The 21,857-nt window shown below is 52.1% G+C and overlaps 1 protein-coding gene across 2 annotated transcripts in view; it reads left to right on the plus strand.

Annotated features, from left to right (window-relative positions):
• CABIN1 (calcineurin binding protein 1) overlaps window positions 1-21,857 on the plus strand; it is a 151,760-nt gene that overhangs the window by 21,688 nt on the left and 108,215 nt on the right. For both annotated transcript variants that reach the window (XM_087857550.1, XM_045802485.2), the window contains exons 7-17: window positions 1,632-1,761; window positions 3,172-3,321; window positions 6,329-6,615; window positions 7,698-7,866; window positions 10,614-10,750; window positions 11,312-11,529; window positions 12,852-12,930; window positions 13,520-13,707; window positions 14,556-14,708; window positions 15,920-16,114; window positions 20,347-20,589. In XM_087857550.1, coding sequence (XP_087713676.1) covers window positions 1,632-1,761; window positions 3,172-3,321; window positions 6,329-6,615; window positions 7,698-7,866; window positions 10,614-10,750; window positions 11,312-11,529; window positions 12,852-12,930; window positions 13,520-13,707; window positions 14,556-14,708; window positions 15,920-16,114; window positions 20,347-20,589 — 1,949 coding nt within the window. The remainder of the gene's footprint in view (window positions 1-1,631; window positions 1,762-3,171; window positions 3,322-6,328; window positions 6,616-7,697; window positions 7,867-10,613; window positions 10,751-11,311; window positions 11,530-12,851; window positions 12,931-13,519; window positions 13,708-14,555; window positions 14,709-15,919; window positions 16,115-20,346; window positions 20,590-21,857) is intronic.

Here is a 21,857-nt window from a genome sequence, read left to right on the forward strand (position 1 = left end):
TGACACTCATTTAACCCCAAAGTAAAAGCAGCATGTTAACTCCCAGCATGTTATCGACTCCCAGTGGCATTTATCCACTTGCGATGGGTAGGCAGGGGTGCTTGGGGTTGATGCCTGCTGACCACCTCTTGTTCCCTTGGAACTTCCCAGGGCTTCCCATGTGGGAGCGCTGGTGTAGTACAGCTAGTGTGGTGAGCTTTACTGCAGCCAAGACACCTGCTGAGGTGTCACCAAATGCTCAGGGCCTCCCTGGTTTTCGCTCTGGGCGTCTCTGATGGCTACGCTCGTGTCCCGCTGTGGTCCCAGAGAAACCGCGTTCTTGTTTGTGTGGGGCAGGAACCTCTGGGCCATCTGTGCAGCCGTTCAGTCAGCAGCTTGCTAGGCTGTGCTGGGACCACCCAGACGCTCTCTGTTCATAGGTCACACAGCCTTCGTGTGCGGGAGGCAGTGTGGTACCTGTGGAGCTGTGTGACCGGGCTCTGCTCTCTCCTTCCATGACACTCTAGGAGGACACCACTTCCTTCCATCTCTTAGAGCTCCCGTGCCCACATCTCTGCTTCTGCTCTACCTTTCCTTCCTCCTCACCCGTGGCTCCTTCTTTGTCTGGTTATTCTTGACGGCAGTGCTTGCAGTCCATCTACACTCAGACTCTGAACTGAGCAGGGCACGGCAGTGCTTCCAGTGCCCAGTTGGAGCAGAGCTGACACTTAGCTGCACTGTCCTGTTTCCCTGTGTGTTCGCAGATGAGGCCTGGTGGCACCGGGCCTGCCGGGGACTGATTTATGGCAGTCATATCTGTCAGGGGCTAGTCCCACTTACAAATACCAAAGACTTTGCTAGTTCACATCACAGCTTTGCTTCGGGACTCCTCGCCATCCCGTTTTTTCTCTTGTGTTGCTTTGCCACTCCTGGAGGAGCTGGAGAAGGATGGGCTTTCCAGATTGTTGATTTGAGAAGGCTCGTTGACATGAATGATGTACATGCCTTTAATTGCAGGCAATAACTTTTTTTGGTAAGAACAGTTTAAAAAAAAGAAAAAGGGAGGAAAATTGGAAAATGCAGATAAGCAAAAGGAGCAGAAACCGGTTTTATGTGTACAAATGGAGTCACACTGTGTGGTCCATTTGGTTTCCTGCCTGTTCCCCATGCCGTCTTGGGGCCTTTCTCTGGCCAGCGAGCACGCCCCTCAACCATCTGTACAGTGGCTGCTCAGCAACCCAGTGTGTGGACTGGGGAGCTTTCCTTAACCAGGCTCTCCTGGTGGTACTGAGTGCTTTCCTGATTTTTTGAAGGCTCTTTTCCACTTAGCCAATAGCTAATCACTGTGGGCCTGTAGGTTTTTGCAGCAATTCTTAGAAGTGGATCGTTGGGCTGAGGGTCTGTATGTAACACCCACGGCTCTCTGGAAAGGTCGTCCTACAGTTTGTCCTTGCCCATCGGCATTTGGCTTTGCCTCATCTGCTGTGGGTACTAGTATTTTTAGTATCTTTCCTGGTTGAATCAGGTAAAGTGGTATCTCGTTATTGTTTGCCAACATTTCTTTGATTCCAGAGTAGGGATTTTTTCTTGGTGTTAACTGGCCAGAGGTTGGGGTGCACACTCAGAAATCATATTGTTTCTTTCCTTACTAGCATGTCTGTACTTCATCTGCAAAGCTTTGGAGAAGGACTGCCGGTACAGCAAAGGACTGGTTCTCAAGGAAAAGATCTTTGAAGAACAGCCTTGTCTCCGGAAGGACTCCCTCCGAATGTTCCTTAAATGGTGGGTCCTGCCTCTTCCTGTGCTGGTTCTGCACTCCCCTCTCCCCCAACAGTGTGTGGCTGCTGGAGAGCAGGAGGCATGTATACCTCCTTTCAGGTCCTTACTTCTGGCAGTTGAGCCCCTGCACTTCATCCCCCACTGCACCCCTCACCTGGCTTTGATCTTGCTTTGCCTATTACTCGCCTGTGTGCCTAATCATGGTGGTGCCTCCTTGGCTGTCTGCTGCCTGCCTTTCCCACTGCCCTGCCAGCTCTTGGCATTCACCAGCTCTCTTCTGGGTGCTTGTGGTAGCCTGCTGTTCACCTTGTCTGCCCTCCACCTGCTGTTTCCGTTTCCAGGGCTTTGCTCCCAAGTGCTTCCCAAGTTCAGTCTCCCAGATATGACCTTGACACCCCTGCCTTGCCTCCAGGACAAAGCTCATGCTCAGAGCATCACCCAGGAGGTCCTTTACAGTCTGACCCCCTTAGTTCTCCTTGCCTCCTATTTCTCCCTGCCCTAGGTCCCTGACAGATTCCAGGCCTGGCCCCTGTGCACTGTCCTGTCCCTGTGCCCCTGCTCCCTCATGCCCTCACCTGCAAGGCCAACTTCCCACCTCTCCACCTGTCTTGCCATTGCTCCTTCTTCATGTTCCAGCTCCCAGGTCGCCTCTGGGCAGCTTTCCAAACTCTGGCTGCCTCCCTCCCTCAACCCTCCAAATGAACCGAGTCCTCCATCCTCTGGTCCTTGGTCCCTGCAGCTCAGCTGGTGCGGGGTTAGTGGTTATTTATCTCTGTGTCTATCCCTCATAAAGCTGTATTTCTTGTTCATATCTGTCCTGATGGTACTAACCGTCTTAAGAGAGAGATAAAATGGAAAAGTAAATCCATAAGCAAGTGACTTTGTGGTAGAGCCCTGCTGAGAGGCGTCAGGACAGCGGGGCAGGGCAGGTATTGCCGGGCCGCCTTGGGTGGAGGAGTGTCTGTGGGAGGGCCCTGAGGCCTCAAAACCCCTGCCCTTTCTGTGGTTGGGCTATACCAGGGACTTTAGTGAGCTGAGGTTAGTCAGATGACTTTTGGGCTGAGCAAGATGGGTAAGTTACATTCTTTTACAATTCTCTGTAAATAATTGAGAGCAAGGTTTTCTTTTTCTGAGGCTTTTCTGACATTACTGTGATATTGTTAATACATATGAAAGCCCTTTGCTCAATTTTGAATTGTAGAGGGAACCAAGGGTATTAGTCACTTGTATTGTATGTGGGTATTAAGAATGCTAATTACTGCCCTTAGAGGCCAGACTCAAGGGGTTATTTTATTTGTAGAAGAATTAATACAGATTAAAGGGTATTAACTTAACTGCATCCCTGTCTGTAAAATTTCAGCCTTGGCTCTAGTTTGTAACATTGTAATTTCTCTCTGTCTCACACGCTTTTAGTGACATGTCAATCCACGATGTGTCGGTAAGCGCAGCTGAGACGCAGGCCATTGTAGAGGAGGCCCTGGGGCTGCGGAAGAAGCGACAAGCGCTGACCGTGAGGGAGAAGGAGCCAGACCTGAAGCTGGTGCAGCCCATCCCCTTCTTCACGTAGGTCGCCCGGCTCTCTGGGGGTGCTGGGTCAGCTGCTGGGGCCTGCACAAGAGGGAGAGGCCCTGAGGCCTGCCGCTGGGCTGATGTGAGCGGGGGTCGGGTGCATGCCGGACAGACACCTAGAGGCGCGCACGTGCATTTGGCCGCCAAGAGGCAGGCCAGGCCTCTCCCAAGTACAACCAGTTGAAGTCTCTCTTTGCTCTTGCTGTTCTTGATGCCAGCCACCTGCCACATCCCTGCAAGCCCCCTCTGTCTGCCCTTCCCAGAGGGGAAAAGGAAAGTAACATTTGCCAAGCACTGGACAGGCGGGAACTAGGTTCAGAGCAGTCAGATGGTGAATGGAGAGTCTGGAGTTGATCCCAGATGTGGGCTCCATGACTCTTGAGCCCCTGCTCTCCCTCCAGGGCCATGCGGGGTGCGCTGGAAGATGGGCCTCCGCATAGCCCTTGTGAGTCCCAACAGTGTGTGAGAGGCCCCCCAGGGAAGGGAAAACTGGTATTGGCAGCTTCCCAGAGCTGGGATCACTCAGCCCCTTAGTGTGATTTGGTGTGTGGTTTTTGTTTTTAAAATTCTGACTTCAAATCTTGACTCTTTAAATTTAGCATGCCTTGATAGCAGTGTTCTCATACTCAGGGGCATTGTCCCATAGTGGTCTGTGGCTCCCACCCTGGATCAGACAGACCTGGGGCCAGTCCTGGCACCCCTAAGTGGGTGACCTGGGATGCTACATGCCACTTTTTTTTTTTTTTTTTAAAGATTTTGTTTATTTATTTGACAGAGAGAGACAGCCAGCGAGAGAGGGAACACAAGCAGGGGGAGTGGGAGAGGAAGAAGCAGGCTCCTAGCAGAGAATCCTGATGTGGGGCTCAATCCCAGAATGCCGGGATCACGCCCTGAGCCGAAGGCAGACGCTTAACGACTGAGCCACCCAGGCGCCCCGCTACATGCCACTTCTAAAAGCAGGGAGAACAACCCTCACTCACAGAGTTGTTGTGATAGTGAAATAAACAGCGGCAGGCCAGCACAGAACTAGCATTTCTGCACACACTCAGGAGGGGCTGGCTTTTGATCTGTGGTACAACTGCCTGTGTATGTTAGTGTCCCAGGAATGTCTTCCCGCCCGGACCCTGACATGGTCAGGAAGTTGGGGCTACTCTCAGACTCTTGTCAGATGCCCTTCCCATTATTTTGTCAGCTGGGTCAGGAGCCCCATCCTGTCTGAGTGTGGACTCCCTAGCTGAGACATTTGGGAGTTTGGGAAGAGCCCTGAGTGCCTCCCCGTTACAGAGCAGGAGGGGAACGCCTGAAAACGCTGGAGAGGGCTGGAGAAGGTCCTGGCGATAGCACTAGAGAAGTTGTGAACTGGTGTCACGGCCACCCTCATACACAGGGAAGGCCAAAGGGAAGCATGAGGGAGATGGGCTCGGCTGGAGGAAGCCTTGCTTGGCAGTGAAGTCTGGGACTGGGTTACTAGAGGAACGGTGTACAGTCCCTCTCTGGGAGGAAAAGGGGTTGCGCTTTTAAAATAACCACAGTCTGTCGTAGGGCTGGGTACACTTCTCCCGCAAATGACCAGGTGGTAAATGCTTTAGGCTTTGTGGGCCAGGTACCGTCTCTGTTGTATATTCTTCTTGGGGTGTGTGTGTATGTGTGTGAGTGTATGTGTGCTGTATGTAACAACCCTTTAGCTGGCTCTTAGCTTGTGGGCTATATAAAACAGGCTGTGGGCCACGGTTTGCCACCCTTTGGTCTATTCAGTGCCCACTAGACAAGGCACGAGTAAATGAAATTGTGTACTTAAAGCATTAGATGTAAGATTCTTCCCCGGGTGCATGTAGTGTTTACTGAAGACAGGGAAAGAACTGGTAGGAGATCCCTTCCATTCCTAGGAGCCTCTGTTTGGTTAGATTCTGGATTTTAGATCTTCCATTTTCATTCTATCCTCAGCATTTACTGGATGCCAGCTTCATGCCAGGCACCAGGCCCTGTGCTGGGGACTCAGCATGGTGGGCGTGGTCCCTCTTTGGGGGCGATCTGAGGGGTAGTCAGTCATCCAGAAGAAAAGGCACATGCCCCAAGCTGATGAACCCTTTGAAGAGAGGAGCACAGCACCTTGGGGGGAGCTCATAATGGGGTCTGCACTGCTTTGGGAGTCAGGGAAGGCTTAGGTACTGGAGCTAGAGTCTGACAGAGGAGTGACATTGACCTGGCAGAGAGGCTGGGATCAGGGTGAGGGCCTAGTTTTGGGGCAGAGAGAAGCCTGTGCAAAGGTCCTGTGGTATCCAGGGGTCTGATTTTGTTTGCAGAACTGAAAGAAAGCTATCATGGTGGGAGGGTCGGGGTGAGGGTGGGGTGTGAGATGAGGCCAGGTGTGTTGGCTAGGTCAGGCCATGCAGCACCATGAGGCTGAGGGTGTGGTGTTTAGCCTGAGAACATGGGAAGCCATTCAGAGATGGGTGGATGGATATATCATACCACATCATATCATACCACAGTGCAACAAATAACACAATGTAAAACATGAAGCAAGAGACTCTACAACAACACACGGCACCACAATAAAACACACACGTGAAGCAACACCTATCGCACAGCATACAGCATAGCACATAATAAAACACACAATGGTCTTGGTGTGTGGGGACTCACAGATGATTTAAAAATTCGGCTTTGTAGGGAAGTAGCTTTTGAAGTGAGTCAGTGGTTTTCATGCCTGTCTGGTGGCGTCTGAAGGTGCCTGGGGCAGGGGTGCTTCAGGGCTTGGGCCAGGGTGAGGGGAGGAGGCTGCTGGGCTCTGCTCCCGCTTGGTCTGTCCCATCTCAGTGGTTTTAGACTCAGGATTTTGTCCGTAACCACGATGACAAAACCATGAGCGCTCCTGCTTGCCCTCATGGAGATGGCAGCCTTGGGGCCATCTCTGCTGCCTCTCCATAGACCAGCTGGCCCTGTGCTTGGAACACCCAATGCTGGGTGCTGACCAGGTGCGGTGACCCTCTCCCTACAGCTGGAAGTGCCTGGGAGAGAGTTTGCTGGCCATGTACAACCACCTCACCACCTGTGAGCCTTTGCGGCCCAGCCTTGGCAAGAGGATTGACCTGTCCGACTACCAGGACCCCAGCCAGCCTCTGGTGTCTTCTGTGGTGGTGGCACCTGTCAGCGTGATCCAGCCCAGCCCCGTCACCGCCAGCCCGGCTGTGGCTGTGGCAGAACCTGTGCTCTCCTATGCCCCCGTGGCCGCGGCCAGCTTCCCACTGCACAGTCCCAGCCTATTGGAGACCGGCGTGCCTGTGGGTAAGGAGACCTCCTGGGGTCAGCTTTTGGAGAGGCCCCATTTGTGGGGCAGGAGTAGGTGTTGGGGTGCCCTGGCCTCCCCAGAGGGATAGGTCTTGCTGATGCTTCTGGCCCAAGGTTTATTAAGTGGGAGCCCCCCAGCTCTGCAGGGGAGGCTGGGCTGCTCATAGGGCTGTGGCTGGTTAGGAGCCACTTCAGCAATGAGGCCCCTGAGGGGAGGAGGTCAGAGCTCAGAAATGCAGCTTGGGACTGCTCAACTCCTGGCTGCCAAGTCCTGGCGGAGAGGGCAGGGGGCGCTCCTATCGCTTGTAACATGTGAGCTGGTGGGGCCCTCTGCTGGTCCTGCTCTGTTGCTGGCCATGCACTGCTTGTAGGACGCTGAGTTTTTGGACCTTAAGAAAGTCAGCAAAGTTACCACTATATGTGGTAGTATATTTTTTAATGGTTTTATTGATTTTTATTATCGATGAAGTGGTAACAAAATTTCAGACAAAAGTTCCCAAGCCTTTTCTTGATTTCTTTGTCCCTGAAAAAAAAAAAAAACACTATCTGGCCGTTGAACAAGTTTCTGAATGAATGTGTATATGGTGGTTCTAACTTTTTTTGCTTAATCATACATGACACTCCTCTGCTCTCTGTATAATTCTCATGATTCTCTTGCTCACGTCCTGTCACGGGGTGCTCAGAAGGTCCTGGGGGGTGGGCAGAGTTAGTGTTGCTGCCACTTGCTCTGTCATGTCCCAAGTACACGCACTGATGCACCAGAGGCTGTCACAGCCAGCCGGAGGCGGTTTGGGGGAGGGACTGCTGGAGACCCTGGTGTTCTGTAGCCCTGGAGAGTAATCTTCACATGTGGCTTGTGGGTTCAGGGAATTTGAACAAAGTGTGAGTCAAGTATTTTGAATTTGAAATTAACTCTATTCAGGACTCTTGTTAAAGAAAAGATGGGAGGTCTTTTGAACTTCAGAGATGAAGATGAAACACACTGGTAGAGTTAGAAAATTAGGGGCACTGATGTGCCTGTGTGGTGTGTTTTCTTACCCCTGCCCTTTGTAAGATTTCAGTTTGCACTCTTTGTGAAGGTGATATTTCTGGGGGAGATAAATCCAAGAAAGGAGTAAAGCGGAAGAAGATTGCAGAAGAGAGTGGAGAGACGGCGAAGCGGCGATCTGCCCGTGTCCGAAACACCAAGTGCAAGAAAGAAGAGAAGGTGGACTTCCAGGAGCTTCTGATGAAGTTCTTGCCATCCAGGTACCATGACCACTTTTTCTCATTTGTGGAGACAAGCAAACCTGCAGACCTCTAGCCCACACCATGGATAAAGTTTCTCTTTTCATTGCCTCCCCCTCTTCTAGGCACCTCCTTTGTTTTCCCATAACATCTGTGCCAATGACCAAAGCACAGATCTCACTGGATTGGGGTCATGGGTTTTTCTCACTTCTCCTCCCTTTGAACTTCCTGAAGGTAGGAATCATGACTTACACATCTTTCAGAGAACCAGATACTCCCTGGGCCCTCAGGAGATGGATGGATCACCGAGCTGGATGCCACTCACTCATGTCCTCATGCACACAGAGACACCCACTTGCTGGGAGGCCTAGGGCTGCTGCTTCTTGGGTGCAGACTCTGGGAAACCCCACAGAAGGGAGCACCCGTTCCATTTCAGGAAGTGTGCATGTGCTTGGTTTCTCCAGGCTCAGTAGCGTTCCCTTGAATTCTGAGAAGGAGGAGGACAGGCTTATAAATCCTTCCTTGCTTTCACTAGTTAGTGTTCTCAGAGAAGCCTTATGGGAGGAGAAGGGTCCAGGCTGCCCCTAGCTGGGAGGGGCCTGGGCTCCTGTGCTCCTTAAGTCAGTTTTCACCAGTGCTTCTACTTTTTGTCCTTGTCTCCCAGCTCCTCCAGAGGCTCCAGAACCCTCGATTACTCAACCATCCCAGCCACCATTGTTTATGGCGCCAATGCATGGGCCTAATGCCTAATGCCTCCTCCCCTGCCCTTAGTTGTGTGGAGAGAGCAGCTCTGTTTCTGCTGCTCCATCATCTTGCTGCCGTCTGGCATTTGGTGGACGTTTCTTGTCTGCTGGGGCTTCCTCTCCTATCCCCTGTACCTTTTATGCCTTCACAGTTTTCAGGAGTGGAGTTTGGGAGCTAACCATGTGTGTTCAGTATGCATCCTTTTTTTTTTTTTTTGAAGATTTTATTTATGTATTTGACAGAGAGAGAGGGAGGGAGAACAAACCAAGGGAATGGCTGAGGGAGAGGGAGAAGCAGGCTCCCCACTGAGCAGGGAGCCTGATGTAGGGCTCGATCCCAGGCCCCTGGGATCATGACCTGAGCCAAAGGCAGACATTAAAGTGACTGAGCCACCCAGGCATCCCCTTCAATATGCATCTTTAACCAGGAGTCCTAAGCTGGTGGTTTGGCATGTGACAGTTTATTTTTAGGGGTGACAACATCCACGTGCAAGAGGAGGAGCTAGAAGCTTTAGGTGGATTGTGAATCCATTTTACAATAACATTCCCAGTTTTCCTCATTTGTTGCCTTTCTTTCTGGGGTGAAAGTGAAGTGCTTGCAAATCAAGGTTGTTCTGTGTAAGTGGAGGACACAGTTTGTGCTCTGATAAATTCCTCCTCAGGGTTAGTGCCAGGAGCAGGTCTCCCTTCAGGAGAGCTGCAGGATGGGGCTGTTGTTGCTGATGCCAAGGGATTTGAGTGACCCATCATTTCTCCATCTTCCCCTCAGCCCTGCTGAAAGGGTCTTACTCTTTTTTTTTTTTTTTTTAAGATTTTATTTATTTATTAGAGAGAGAGAACAAGAGACCACAAGCAGGGGGAGCGGCAGAGGGAGAGGGAGAAGCAGGCTCCCTGATGAGCAGGGAGCCCAACTCGGGGCTCGATCCCAGGACCCTGGGATCGTGACCCAAGCCAAAGGCAGACACTTAACTGACTGAGCCACCCAGGCACTCTAAAAGTTTTTTAAAAGTAATCTCTACATCCAACGTGGGGCTTGAATTTATAACCCGAGATCGAGAGTTACATGCTCTACTCACTGAGCCAGCCAGGCGCCCCTCTTGCCCTCTTTATGTGGAAGGCCTCCGTTATCTTTATTTTAATTGTTGGTTTCTGTGTCTGCTTCTTCGAATGGCCGGGCAGGGACAATGTGAGAGCTTGCCCAGAGTAGTCACCCTGGGGGTGTGCGTGTGCATAAATAAATGAAGCCATTGAAGAGTGCCCTGTTTTATGTGTTTATGCCCCAGGGCTGCTTGGTTGAGGGGAAGCTACAGGTTGGCCAAAACGTGGTCCTTGGAAAGTACTGAAAGAATGGTCCTCCCCAGGCCCAGGGCTTTGTGGGGAGCCATGGAGGGCCCACGCTCGGAAGGGGCTTCTGTGCCCCCATACTCCACTCACCCCACTTTCTCCTTGCTTGTTGGGCTCCCCTTAGTCTTAGAACCTACCTGGTGCTCTTCTGGCCTGTGCCTCTCCACCTGTCCCTGTCCTGCTTCTTTGCACAGCCACATCTTTTCCTCCTCCACTGTCAGCATGGACATTATCCTCTCTGAGAAGCCTTCCTGATTCAGCTCTCCAAAGGACGTTCCCTGTGACCCTCTGTCTTAAGCACTCTGTGGTGGTTGGTCCTTATTTGGGCTCTTTGTTTCTGTGTTTCTGTTAATTGTCTGTCTCTCCCATTTAGAAGGCAAGCTTACTATGGGCAAGCTTTGCCATACTCTCAGCTGAATTCCAGGGCCTGACACATGCTCAGTAATCAATAGTCCTGTTGGTGGAATGACCGAACGAGTGAGGGTATGGATGAGATGCCAGCTCACAAAGGCATGGAAAGAGGCAGAGCCTCCCGGAGGCCTGGATTTTGGACCCCTCCGTCCACTTGCTGATTGGCGTCTTCTTCTGTCTTGCTCTTTCATTTCTCTAATTGGAAGAATTCAAGTGCTCACGTCAGAATGTGTTGGTATGGGTTTTGTGATTTTGGTGTGTTCCATGCAGGCTAAGAAAGCTGGACCCCGAGGAGGAAGATGACCCATTTAATACTTACGAAGTCCAGTCAGAAGCCAAACTGCAGAGCTTCCCGAACATTGGCCCTCACCGATTGTCATACGATTCGGCTACGTTCATGGAGTCTGGTAGGAATTGAGCAACTTGATCAGTCACTGTTGGGAAGTCTTCCTCCCATTATCCTATAGCCTGCTTAGGTTTTGTTCTGGGAGAATGGTTCTGAGATGATATTTAAAGCATGGTCAGGGGTTTGCGTTTATTTGTCTTGGGCCTGAGCTCCGTGGTCCGCTGGGAGGTCTGCTGAAGTGTTAGGCTCATACTTGACCGTGCTCCCTGAAGGATGTGTGCTTCCCACTGAAGCCGGGGGCGTGGCTTTGCACGTCAGCGCCCGTGACACAGCTGTTGAGTGCGCATCCTGAGGCAGACGTGCAGGCTGGCCCTTTAGTACCCACCGCAGACCCGGGGCGGGGGGCAGAGAGGCTTGCTCCCAGCCGGTGAGGGCTGCAGGCAGGGTTGGGGCCCAGCAGCCTGGCCTCAGCACCACCGTGTGGGAGGACACAGGCGCTCTTCTGCCTCTGCCCCCGCCCTGCCCCGCCCCACCCCTGCCTCTCTCTTCTCCCAAAGAAAACGGGAGACGCTGGCATGAAAGGTGCTTCCTTCAAGTCAGCCGTTTCTCCCTCCCCGGGCAGAGAAGCAGGACGTACATGCATTCCTGTTGGAGAACCTGACCAACGGGGGCATCCTGGAGCTGATGATGCGCTACCTGAAGAGCATGGGCCATAAGTTCCTGCTGAGGTGGCCGCCGGGCCTGACGGAGGTTGTGCTCAGCATCTATCACAGCTGGAGGAGGCACAGCACCAGCCTGCCCAACCCGCTGCTGAGGGACTGCAGCAACAAGCACATCAAGGTCTGGGCGGGGGCCTCCGGAGGGCTGGGGCCGGGGGGTGGGCGCGTGGACCTTCTCTGGGTCTGGGGTTGCTGTCCCATTGAGCCTGCTCGGCTGCATCCATTTGTGGGCCGGAACCTGGGCCTCTGGGGAGTCATGGGACCTGGTTTGTGTCTAGAGAGATCCCTGGTGGCTGAGTGGAGGCTGTACTCGGAGGTGAGAGTGGGCACGGGGCCATTAGAAGGCTGTTGCCGGGCGAGTGACAGTGATGGCAGTGGGGTGGAAGGTTCTGGAGGTAGAGCTGACAGGATGAGCTGTAGGTGGAGGTGAGGGAATGAGATGGTGGACAGGGCTTCTAGGGCTGGCCCAGGCACCAGGGCTGGTGGTGGGATGGCTTACCGAGGTGGAGGAGAGCCAGTGGAGAGAGTGGGCTAAAGTGAAACATTCAGCTGTGTTCCAGGTACCAGGGACTGTTGCCAATTTTTTTAGCGGGTGAGAAGATAGAAGTGCAGAGACTAAATAGGTTGCTTAGGGAAGTGGTGGGGCCCGCTGTCAGAAGGGGGCTGACCCAGGCTCATCCTACCCGCTGACTGCACTCCGTACCCCAGGCTCCTCCATTCGGAGCTTCCTGAGGCTCAAGGGAACACTGGATGCTCTGGTCCCCTTCTCCTGTTACAGGAGGAAGGCTGGATGCCCGGGAGGGTGCACTGGGAGCCTTTAGAGTCCATCTGGTGGTCTTTCTGGCTGGGGGCACAGAAGGTAGAAGAGCTCAGGGGGTTTGGCAGGTCCTGAGGGCTATGTGAGTCCGTACGCCCTCCACAGGGACAGCTCAGGGACTGCATCCTGCCAGTTGCTGCCCATTAGGCCTGCTCCCTGAGGAGCAGTGTGAAGTGGCTGGAGGAGGTGAGGCTTTGGTCTCCAGACCAACCAGGTTGGTTATTTCTCAGCTTTGCCCACTTGGCAGGTGCCTCCTTATTGCTGAACTTCAGCTTCCTTGTGACTGTGGAGGTGATGTCTTACCCAGCCACTTTTAAGGCTTGAGTCCTATAGTATGGACGCAGCATCAGGCCTGACATTTGGCAGGTGACAGAGCTGCTTCTTCCATAGGCCTGTCCCTTAGGACTGAAGACAGGTCTCCAGCTCCTCCCAAGTCTTGTCCCAGTGTAGATCCATGTGCCTCTTTTTATGTCCTGGCAAGTAGCCACTGATTATAAAATGGAAAGTAGATTGAAGAAAGAATTATATCTTTATCAAAGTAAGTTTTAGTTTCATTTCGTCCCATGCCTCACCCTTTGATGCTTCTTTGTGACTCCATTCCTGACCTTCTGGTGCCTGTCCTGCAGGATATGATGTTGATGTCTCTCTCCTGCATGGAGCTCCAGCTGGACCAGTGGCTGCTGACCAAGGGCAGAAGTTCTGCAGGTAGGAGTCATTCTGTATTCTGTCGTAGGAGTAATTTTCTCAATCCTCAGCAGCCAGGAGGAAATGGGAGTGGGGAGCCTGACCTGTGGAATTCAGACTTATACCTGCAGTGGCCACATTTCCTGGGTTGGCTTGTTGGACTAGGGAAAATCCAGGGTCTTAGAGAAATCCTTCGGACACTCAAGAAGTAGTTAGTTATAGCTGAGCCCCCAGAGGGAGCCACCTGCCTGCTTTTTCTGTTATTCAGGATTAAAGGAAGTAGGATCTCAGATTTCTCAAGTTATCACCTGACACTTTATGTGTCCCAATAATGTTCCTAGATGATGTGACTCATTCTGACTTTTAAACCACTACCTGGTAAACAAAGTTAAGTATGTAAAATGTGGGCCCTTGGGGTCTCTGCATCTCTGTCTGATTTGTCTGACTTCTCTGATGCTTGCCACTTGAAGGGCTGTAAGGCTCCAGGGGGCTCAGGGTACTCCTGACACTAAAGCAGGTGTGGTGAGGGCTAAGGGCAACCTCTAGGGAGCAGAAGGGTGGCTGAAATGTGCACATGAAGTTGACTTGTTCTGGCCTGAATGGTTTTCAGTGTCTCCTCGGAACTGCCCTGCTGGTGTGGTGAATGGCAGGTTTGGGCCTGATTTCCCAGGAACCCACTTCCTGGGGGACCTCCTACAGCTGTCGTTTGCCTCATCCCAGCGGGACCTGTTTGAGGATGGCTGGCTGGAGTTTGTGGTCCGCGTTTATTGGTTGAAGGCTCGGTTCCTGGCACTGCAGGTTGGTTCTGTGGTCAGCATTCCCTGATACCCAAAGGGAAGGGAGAGAGCTGGATGTATTGTTGAGGATATGCGTGCATGTGCACACGTGACACCTGCCTGGCGCTGGGCTCAGCGTGACGAAGTGGGATGTGGTGGGGAATCTTGAGCCTCAGATATCCCAGCATGCCCCCCAGTCTGTACAGCATGTCAGCACGACCACAGAGCTCTGGAAGGGACCTCCTGTGCACCCTGTCGACCTCCTCACTCAGGATTGCCTTGGGGTCTTGAACCCTTTGCCTTTGTTTTCCTGAGAGTGCCTGAATGAGTGCACAAATGGATCCAGAGCTTTCTAGAAGGGAAAACCACCTATCTTGTATGAATTCTTAGAAGGCTTCTCAGAGCCTGGTCTGGATGGCCAGGGTGCACTGGCTGTTACCCAGCACCTCACATGGAGGTACCTGGTGCACTGTGGTAGAATGAGTAAGATGGTCATAGTTGGTTCTGGAATTAGGACAGGCCTAGGTTCTAACCCTGGCTCTGCTATTTATTTGCTCATGATCTTGAACAAGACACTCAGCCATCCTCAAGTGTCCTCAGTGTCTTCATCTGCAACATAGAGTTAAAGATACCTTTCCTTAGAACTGTGGTGTGAAGTAATCATTTGTTCGTTCATTCATTCATTCAACAAATACTTGTTGAGCCCCAGGTGTGTGCCAGGCCCCCTTTTAGAATGTATAGCAGTCACTGGACAAAACCGCCCTCTTGGTGCCTACAGTCTAGTGGGATCAGGCAGATAAGGCACATGGCACAGCACAGGCAGTTTCCTTCCTTCTGCCCCTATCCCTCGACTGCTTTTCCTCTGACCAGGGAGACATGGAGCAGGCCCTGGAGAACTATGACATCTGCACAGAACTGCTCCAGAGCTCCACTGCCATCCAGGCTGAGGCAGGGACTGAGCAGAGAGACATCATCATCCGCCTGCCCAACCTCTACAATGATTCAGTCGTTTCCTTGGAGGAGGTGAGTGGGAGTTACTTAATGGGGTTTTCTTGGTCAAAGATTTATTCTGGGTTGGCCCAGTTAGACCAGGCCTGCCGTGTCCCTGTGGAGCAGGAGAGTGGCCCATGCGCTGATCGGGGCTCCTTCCTTCCAGGGTAGGGTGAAGGGGGGGGCCTGGGTGAGGCAGCCCTGGTGTATGAGGGCACCTTGGACTCACAGGCACACCCCCCTGAGGGAAAGCTCGTCTGGCTGGCAGAGGGCAGGAATGGAGGGAGGCCTTCCCCGGTAAGATCTAGAGTGATCATTGCTCAGCTCTCTGGGCTGCATGCTGCAACAGCTCCAGCAGGATTAGAGGGAAACTGCTGCAGAAGCCTGCAGTGCTGGTCTGGCAGTGGGTTGGGTCAGTAGTACGGGGCACATATGTCAGGCTCTGCCCGGTTCTGATCCTGTTCTTACTGCGCAGCCTCAGACCCCGCCACAGTTCCACAGCTATGACATGTCCACAACAGCTGAGTGGCCTTCAGACTCTGACAGAATTTTAATTTTCTGGGCAAGGCCAAGTGCAGTGCCCCTGCTGCCTTCGTTCTGGGGGTCATAGCAGAATTCCTGCGAGGAGAGGATTCTGTGGGTCAATGCTGTGTGTCAGTCTCTGGACCAGGGCTCGCGCAAGTCTCCAGTGGCTTCTGGTTCCTTGGTTCCAGGAGTCTGGTTCGCTGTCCAAGTATTTTGGGAGAGAATTTTCTGAAACCTCTCTGTTTTTGGGGTAGTTTTTGTTTTTTGCTATTTTTGTAAGGTACTTAAGTAATCTCTATACCCAAGGCGGGGCTTGAATTCACGACCCTGAGATTAAGAGTCACGTACTCCTCTGACTGTGCCAGCTAGGCGCCCCATTTTTTGCTTTGTTTGTATTTAAAAGAATTGAGTGCCTTGACCTTAATAGAAGTACTTTTTTTTTTTTAAGATTTCATTTTTTATTTATTTGATAGAGAGCATGCACAAGCAGGGGCAGCGGCGGGTAGAGGGAGACGGAGGAGCACCCTAACAACTGAGCCATCCAGGCGCTACCTAATAGAAGTACTTTTTATAAAGCATTTGTTTAATGTAAATGCTGGTGTACTAACAGGGAGTCTACTTCCGTACTCCTCAACTGGGTCTAGTAGATGCAGACACTGGCCGGATTCAGAGAGGATGTGAGGGTTTGTCATTGAGCAGCATGTCTGGGCCTTTTCCAGATTGATAAGAACCTGAAGTCGCTGGAGCGGTGCCAGTCCCTGGAGGAGATTCAGCGGCTCTACGAGGCTGGGGACTATAAGGCCGTCGTGCATCTGCTTCGCCCCACCTTGTGTACCAGTGGATTTGACCGGGCTAAACACCTGGAGTTCATGACTTCTATTCCGGAGAGGCCGGCCCAGCTGCTGCTGCTGCAGGTGTGTGCTGCCACGGCTCCCCTTGCCCTGATCTCGTACCTTCTTTGCTTGGTTGTGAGTTTCTTCTCTGGAGGCTTTGACGTGGCCCTCAAGAACACGCACCTAGAAGAGAAAAACGGGAGTAAAAACTGCTGACTGGCACCCAGGAAGCTGCTAGTTAGAAGACGCGGTCAAGACTGGGGGAGAGCTGGAACCTAGGAGTGCAGGTTCCAGGGTTCTGTGTGGCTCAAGGTGAGCCAATACTTGAATCGGATTGTCTGCCTGGCAGACGAGGAAGGATGAGTAGTCAGGATGGCACCCATCGATCCACCTGTTTGTTCATCTGCCTGTCTTTTTATATTACCTTTGAAATTAAGTCTTGAGTAGATGTTAAAATAGACAAACTATACAGTATAATCAAGATCAAATAAATACCCATGTACAATCACGTGGTTGAGAAAAAAAGAACACCACTGAGCTGCCTCCGTGCCTGCCTTCTTCAGGAGGTGAACACTTACTGAGCACTGGGCATCAGGATCTGCTGGGTGCCAGGCAGTTACTCAGTCTCTCTGTGCCTTGCTTCCTCATCTCTAGAATGGAGATGATCGTTGTCTATCCCTCAGACGCCCACTGCAGGGCTTCTACAAGTTAGTGTGTGTTGGCACCATGCCTGGCATGTAGCAAGTGCCGTATGGGTGGGTGCTGGCTCTCACCCGTGCTGTCATCCTTGGGAAGCGTGGGGTTGGATGATAAACACGGATGGTTATAAACATGATGTGCTTAGGGGCATTGGGTGGTCTGGTGTCCTGTCTCTTATGGTCCACACACTAATCACGTTCTATTTATTATCTTATTGGGTCCTTCCCCTTCAATTTGGAAAGAGAGCCCAATCTTCTCCCAGGCTTTTTGCTCCCATTATGTGAGACATTTCTTTTTTTTTTTTTTTTTTTTAAAGATTTATTTATTAGACAGAGACAGCCAGCGAGAGAGGGAACACAAGCAGGGGGAGTGGGAGAGGAAGAAGCAGGCTCCTAGTTGAAGAGCCTGATGTGGGGCTCGATCCCGGAACACCAGGATCACGCCCTGAGCCGAAGGCAGACACTTAATGACTGCGCCACCCAGGCGCCCCCCATTATGTGAGACATTTCAATTAACTTTCTTTTTTTTTTTTTCTTATATCTAGCTTTTTTTTTTTTTTTTTTTTAAGATTTTATTTATTTATTTGACAGAGAGAGAGAGACAGCCAGTGAGAGAGGGAACACAGGCAGGGGGAGTGGGAGAGGAAGAAGCAGGCTCCCAGCAGGGAGCCTGATGTGGGACTCGATCCCAGGACTCTGGGATCACGCCCTGAGCCGAAGGCAGATGCTTAACGACTGAGCCACCCAGGCGCCCCTCAATTAACTTTCTTGAACTGGGAAATAGTTAAGAGGTGCAGCTGTAGAAGCAGATGAAGGCATCTCCATCCTGGTGAAAGGGGAGGATAGAGTTGGTTCTGGGAAGGGAAGGGAGGGTGGGAGGGAGGGAGGGGGAGGAAGGGAGGTTCCAGTTCCTGGCAGGGGAGGGTCAGGCTGGCCCATGCCGAGATCAAGGGATGAGATGTGTTTGACCTCAGTTACCATGGAAGTTACCATGGGGGTGGGTGGGGGGGAACGGAGGAGTGTCCAGCGTGGCTGCCTATGGAAGGGATGGCTGGGTGTACTAGGGAGGCCATTAGTTGGGGAGAAGGAGGGAGAGGCTAGACCCCACTGCACCTGTTAAGATGGCCCCAGTGTTGAGATGTCAGTCTGCTCCTGTCGTCCAGGGCCCCTGGGTGTGGCAGGGCACTCCACTGATGGGTTGGACCGGCATTAATACCTGAGAGGGCTGGGCCAACTGCTGTGGAAGCACCTGGTTTTTATTTTGAGGACAAGTGACTGTTGGTTTTTCCTCAATTTCCCATTGAGGGGGGTCTGTTTTCTTGTTGATTTAGAGTACGTTTTACATTTTAAAGATATTCTTTCTTTTATCAAATGTTGCAAATATTTTTTCTCAGGTTGCTTTTATTTATATTTTTATTTTAATGTTTTTTTATTATATTATGTTAGCCACCATACAGTACATCCCTGGTTTCTGATGTAAACTTCGATGATTCATTAGTTGCATATAACACCCAGTGCACCATGTAATATGTGCCCTCCTTACTACCCATCACCAGCCTATCCCAGTCCCCCACCCCACTCCCCTCTGAGGCCTCAACTTGTTTCTCATAGTCCATAGTTTCTCATGCTTCATTCCCCCTTCTGATTACCCCCCCTTTCAGGTTGCTTTTAAATTGTGGCTTTTTTTTTTTTTTTGACGTGTAAGAGTTTTGAATTTTATGTTGTTAAATCTTATGATATTTTTAAAAGTTTGCGATTTTGTTCATTATGCTTAGATAGCCTTTCCAAGAACGGCAGAATATTCGTCCACTCATTCCACATACATGGATTGAGTTCCTGTAGTGTGGTTGGCACTGGACAGGGGAGAGAGGCCCCCTTTGGCCAAACCTCTGTTTTAGAAGGGAGGCAGACAAGAAGCATGTCAACGAATAGATAAAAAGTATATTTGCCTTTGCTTTCTTCTAGTGGTGTGAGTTTTGCATTTATTGTGCTTCATCTAGCTTTCCTGGAATGTGTCTGTGGAGGGGTCTGATTTGGAATCTTCCCTTCTAGCGGTATGATGGCTCTCTTTCCTTGTTTAGGCAAGCTGCTTTTAATGTTCTTCGATATAATTCTGTAGTTTTTTTCTGGTTCAATTGATTCTAAGTTCTTGGTATTTTTGGTTGCGACTTTGAGCAGGATCTTTTTGTTGGTCATTATATTTTCTAACTGTACATTTCTGGTTTATAGGAACCCTGTTGATTTTTGCATGTTTATTTTAAATCTATCCACTTTGCTGCATTCCCATTATTTCTGATAGTTTCTGCTTGTTTGGGGTAGATGATCATGTTGCCCCCAGTCGGCGGTGATTTGGTCTCCTCATTTGTTGGCAGTTATTCTTGTGCTTTTGAGCTCTTTCTAGCCCTGAGCCCTGGGGATTATGTCACATTAGAGCACTGCTGGTGGGTCCTTGTCTTGTCCCTGACTTTCATGGCAGCGCTGGCTGCACTTTCATGTCTATAATCTTTATCCTGCTACAGAATAAGCCCCTGCCCCTTGCGTGATTGGTGTTTGATCCGGAGGGGTCAGCTGGGGCCTTTGGGTTCCATGTCTGTGCCCCATAGGCTGCTTCATGCCTCTGGCCTCCTGCTAAAGAGTGTTGGCGTTCTCTAAAGAAGCACAGGCCCCGTTTTCCTGGCAATTAGGGCTTTTAAGTTGGGGGTAGTTTTGATCTGTGTTCAGACATGGCAGCGCATCCCAAAGGCAGTTTGGGGCACCCCTGTCTGTCACTTCGGAGGGTGGCAGCGGCGTCCATTGTGTGGGGCTGTGGCCCGGCCTCAGCTGCAGCAGGGGCAGAGCCTGACAGGGCAGCGGGCAGCAGGTGCTTCCTGCTGCTCTAACAGGCCGCCTGCCCCATCTGCACATTCACAGCCAGCCTGAGTTTCCCCACACGGCAGCATGGGGATGAAAGCAGCTGAGACTGAGATGCTTAAGTGGGTTATGTTCTAGAGCAAAAGGAGAGGGAGCTGCACAAAAAGCGATGGCTCCCAAAGAGGATGTTTTAAAATCGCGTGGTGTGCTGAGAGCTCCTGCACGTGCCGAGCGGGCTAGTACAGCAGCCCAGTTCCTGCTCCCAGTACCTTGCTCCACCTGCGTACCTAGGGACAGCGGGGACTCTTCGAACCGTGACCTCAGCGCTGCCTGGCTGGTTGCCCTTCACAGAGAGAGTCCCTCCCTGGCAGCCTGCCCTCCCTGCTGAGACCCCTCCAGAGCCACGGTGCCAGATGAGTGCATGACTGGGTGGCCTGGGGCCCGGTGGCTCGGGGTGAGAGCTGACAGAGGTGCTGGGGTCACTCAGTCTCACCTTGGCTGCTCGCCGGCTCTGTGGCCTCATCTGTGTCCCAGCTTCATAAATGAGGAAACTGGGGTACAGAGGTCAAGCCCCTTTCTGAAAGCCCTCTGGCTAGCACACGCCATGCTGTGCCTGCCCTCACAGATGCCTCAAGGCCTGTGGAAAGCCTCCGCTTCCCCTCTTTTTGGACTGCCCCTCAGTCCTGAGGACCAGGCATGGAGAGTGCCATCATGGTCCTCTAGTGGTATGCCCTCCTCCACCTCCTCGCCCCTCCCTGTGCTCAGGACTCCTTGCTCCGGCTAAAGGACCACCGACAGTGTTTCGAGTGCTCTGACGTGGCTTTGCACGAGGCTGTCCAGCAGATGGTGAATGCGAGTGAGTCTGCAGCCAAGGAGGAGTGGGTGGCCACGGTGACCCAGCTGCTGCTGGGCATTGAGCAGGCACTCTCGGCTGACAACAGTGGCAGCATCCTGAAGGAATCGTCTTCCTCCACTGGCCTCACCCGGCTCACCAACAATCTCATCCAGGTAACCTGCCGCTCCTTCTTGCGGACATCCCCTTGCTTCATAGTTCACCGGCTTTGCTACAACCTAGGCATCCCAAGGGGATGTGTTGGCTTCTCTGGCTGCAGGAAGCGGGCACCTCAGGTGGCAGGTGGCAGGTGGCTGTGCACTGGCTGCACAGCTCCCTGGGGCTGGTCGGGTCTGGGGGGTGGAGAGTGCTGAGCACTTGGCACCACAGGGTTCTTCCAGACCACCCCTCCCCAAGGGGTGGAATCAGACTCAGAGCAGGAGGCCCTGACATGAGTGCAGTGAGCCGGAGGTGGGGCTGGGGCTGGAACCCCAGGTCCTCTGTGTCCCCACCGGGGCTTTCCACCACACCACATCAGCCTGGCTCTCAGAGCTAAGGGTGGTCACAGCACTCCATGTTGTCCAGGTGAGCTTCATACGAGGGAACCTTCCTTAAGCTTTTTTTCCTGACAACAACTACTCAGGCCGTCAACAGGTCCTGCCAAATCCATGTCCTTAATGTCCACATTCTTTGTTTCTCCTCTCCGTCTGCAGTGCTCTGCCTTAGCCCAGGCCACCACTGTCTCCTCTTTGAACTGTGCAGTTTGCTCCCTGCAGTCCTTGCCCCCTCTGCCCTCCCAGTGCAGCCAGCACCCCGACATGGAAATACCAGTGTACTCCTCCCTCTCTTCAGCCCTTCATAGTCCTCCGGGTTGCGCATCACCCAAGGTGCACGATTTCACCCAGCCTCCTTTACTCCTCTTTCCCTTCCTTGGCTGCCTCTGGGCCTCTGCCTGCATGCCTGTCCTCTGCCACAACTCCTGCCCTCTTCGGTATTGGTTCCACCACAGCCACTCACCTGGAGTGTCACCTCCACTCCAGGAAACCTCAGAGTTCTCCTCTGTCCCCACCCCCTCCTCTGCGACCCCACTGTGGCCCTCATTTGCTTTAATTGCAGCGGCCATACTGATTTTGATTCTTAATTTTTTTTTTAAGATTTTGTTTGTTTGTTTATTTGAGAGAGTGAGAGCGAGCAAGCGTGCATGGCAAGCAGAGGGAGGAGCAGAGGGAGAGGGACAGACAAGCAGACTCCATGCTGAGCGTGGAGCCCAGTCCAGGGCTCAGTCTCACAACCCTGAGACCATGACCTGAGCCAAAATCAAGAGTTGGCTGCCTAACCAGCTGAGCCACCCAGGCGCCCCTGATTCTTAACTCTTGAGTGGCTTGTCTGTGGCTCTCTTCCCCCTGTGCTATCAACTCTCCCCTGCCCCACTCATCTCTGTAAC

Source organism: Ursus americanus, chromosome 30 (genome assembly GCF_024610735.1).
Source record: "Ursus americanus isolate L20-20 chromosome 30, mUrsAme1.1.p, whole genome shotgun sequence".
Taxonomy (NCBI): Eukaryota; Metazoa; Chordata; class Mammalia; order Carnivora; family Ursidae; genus Ursus; species Ursus americanus.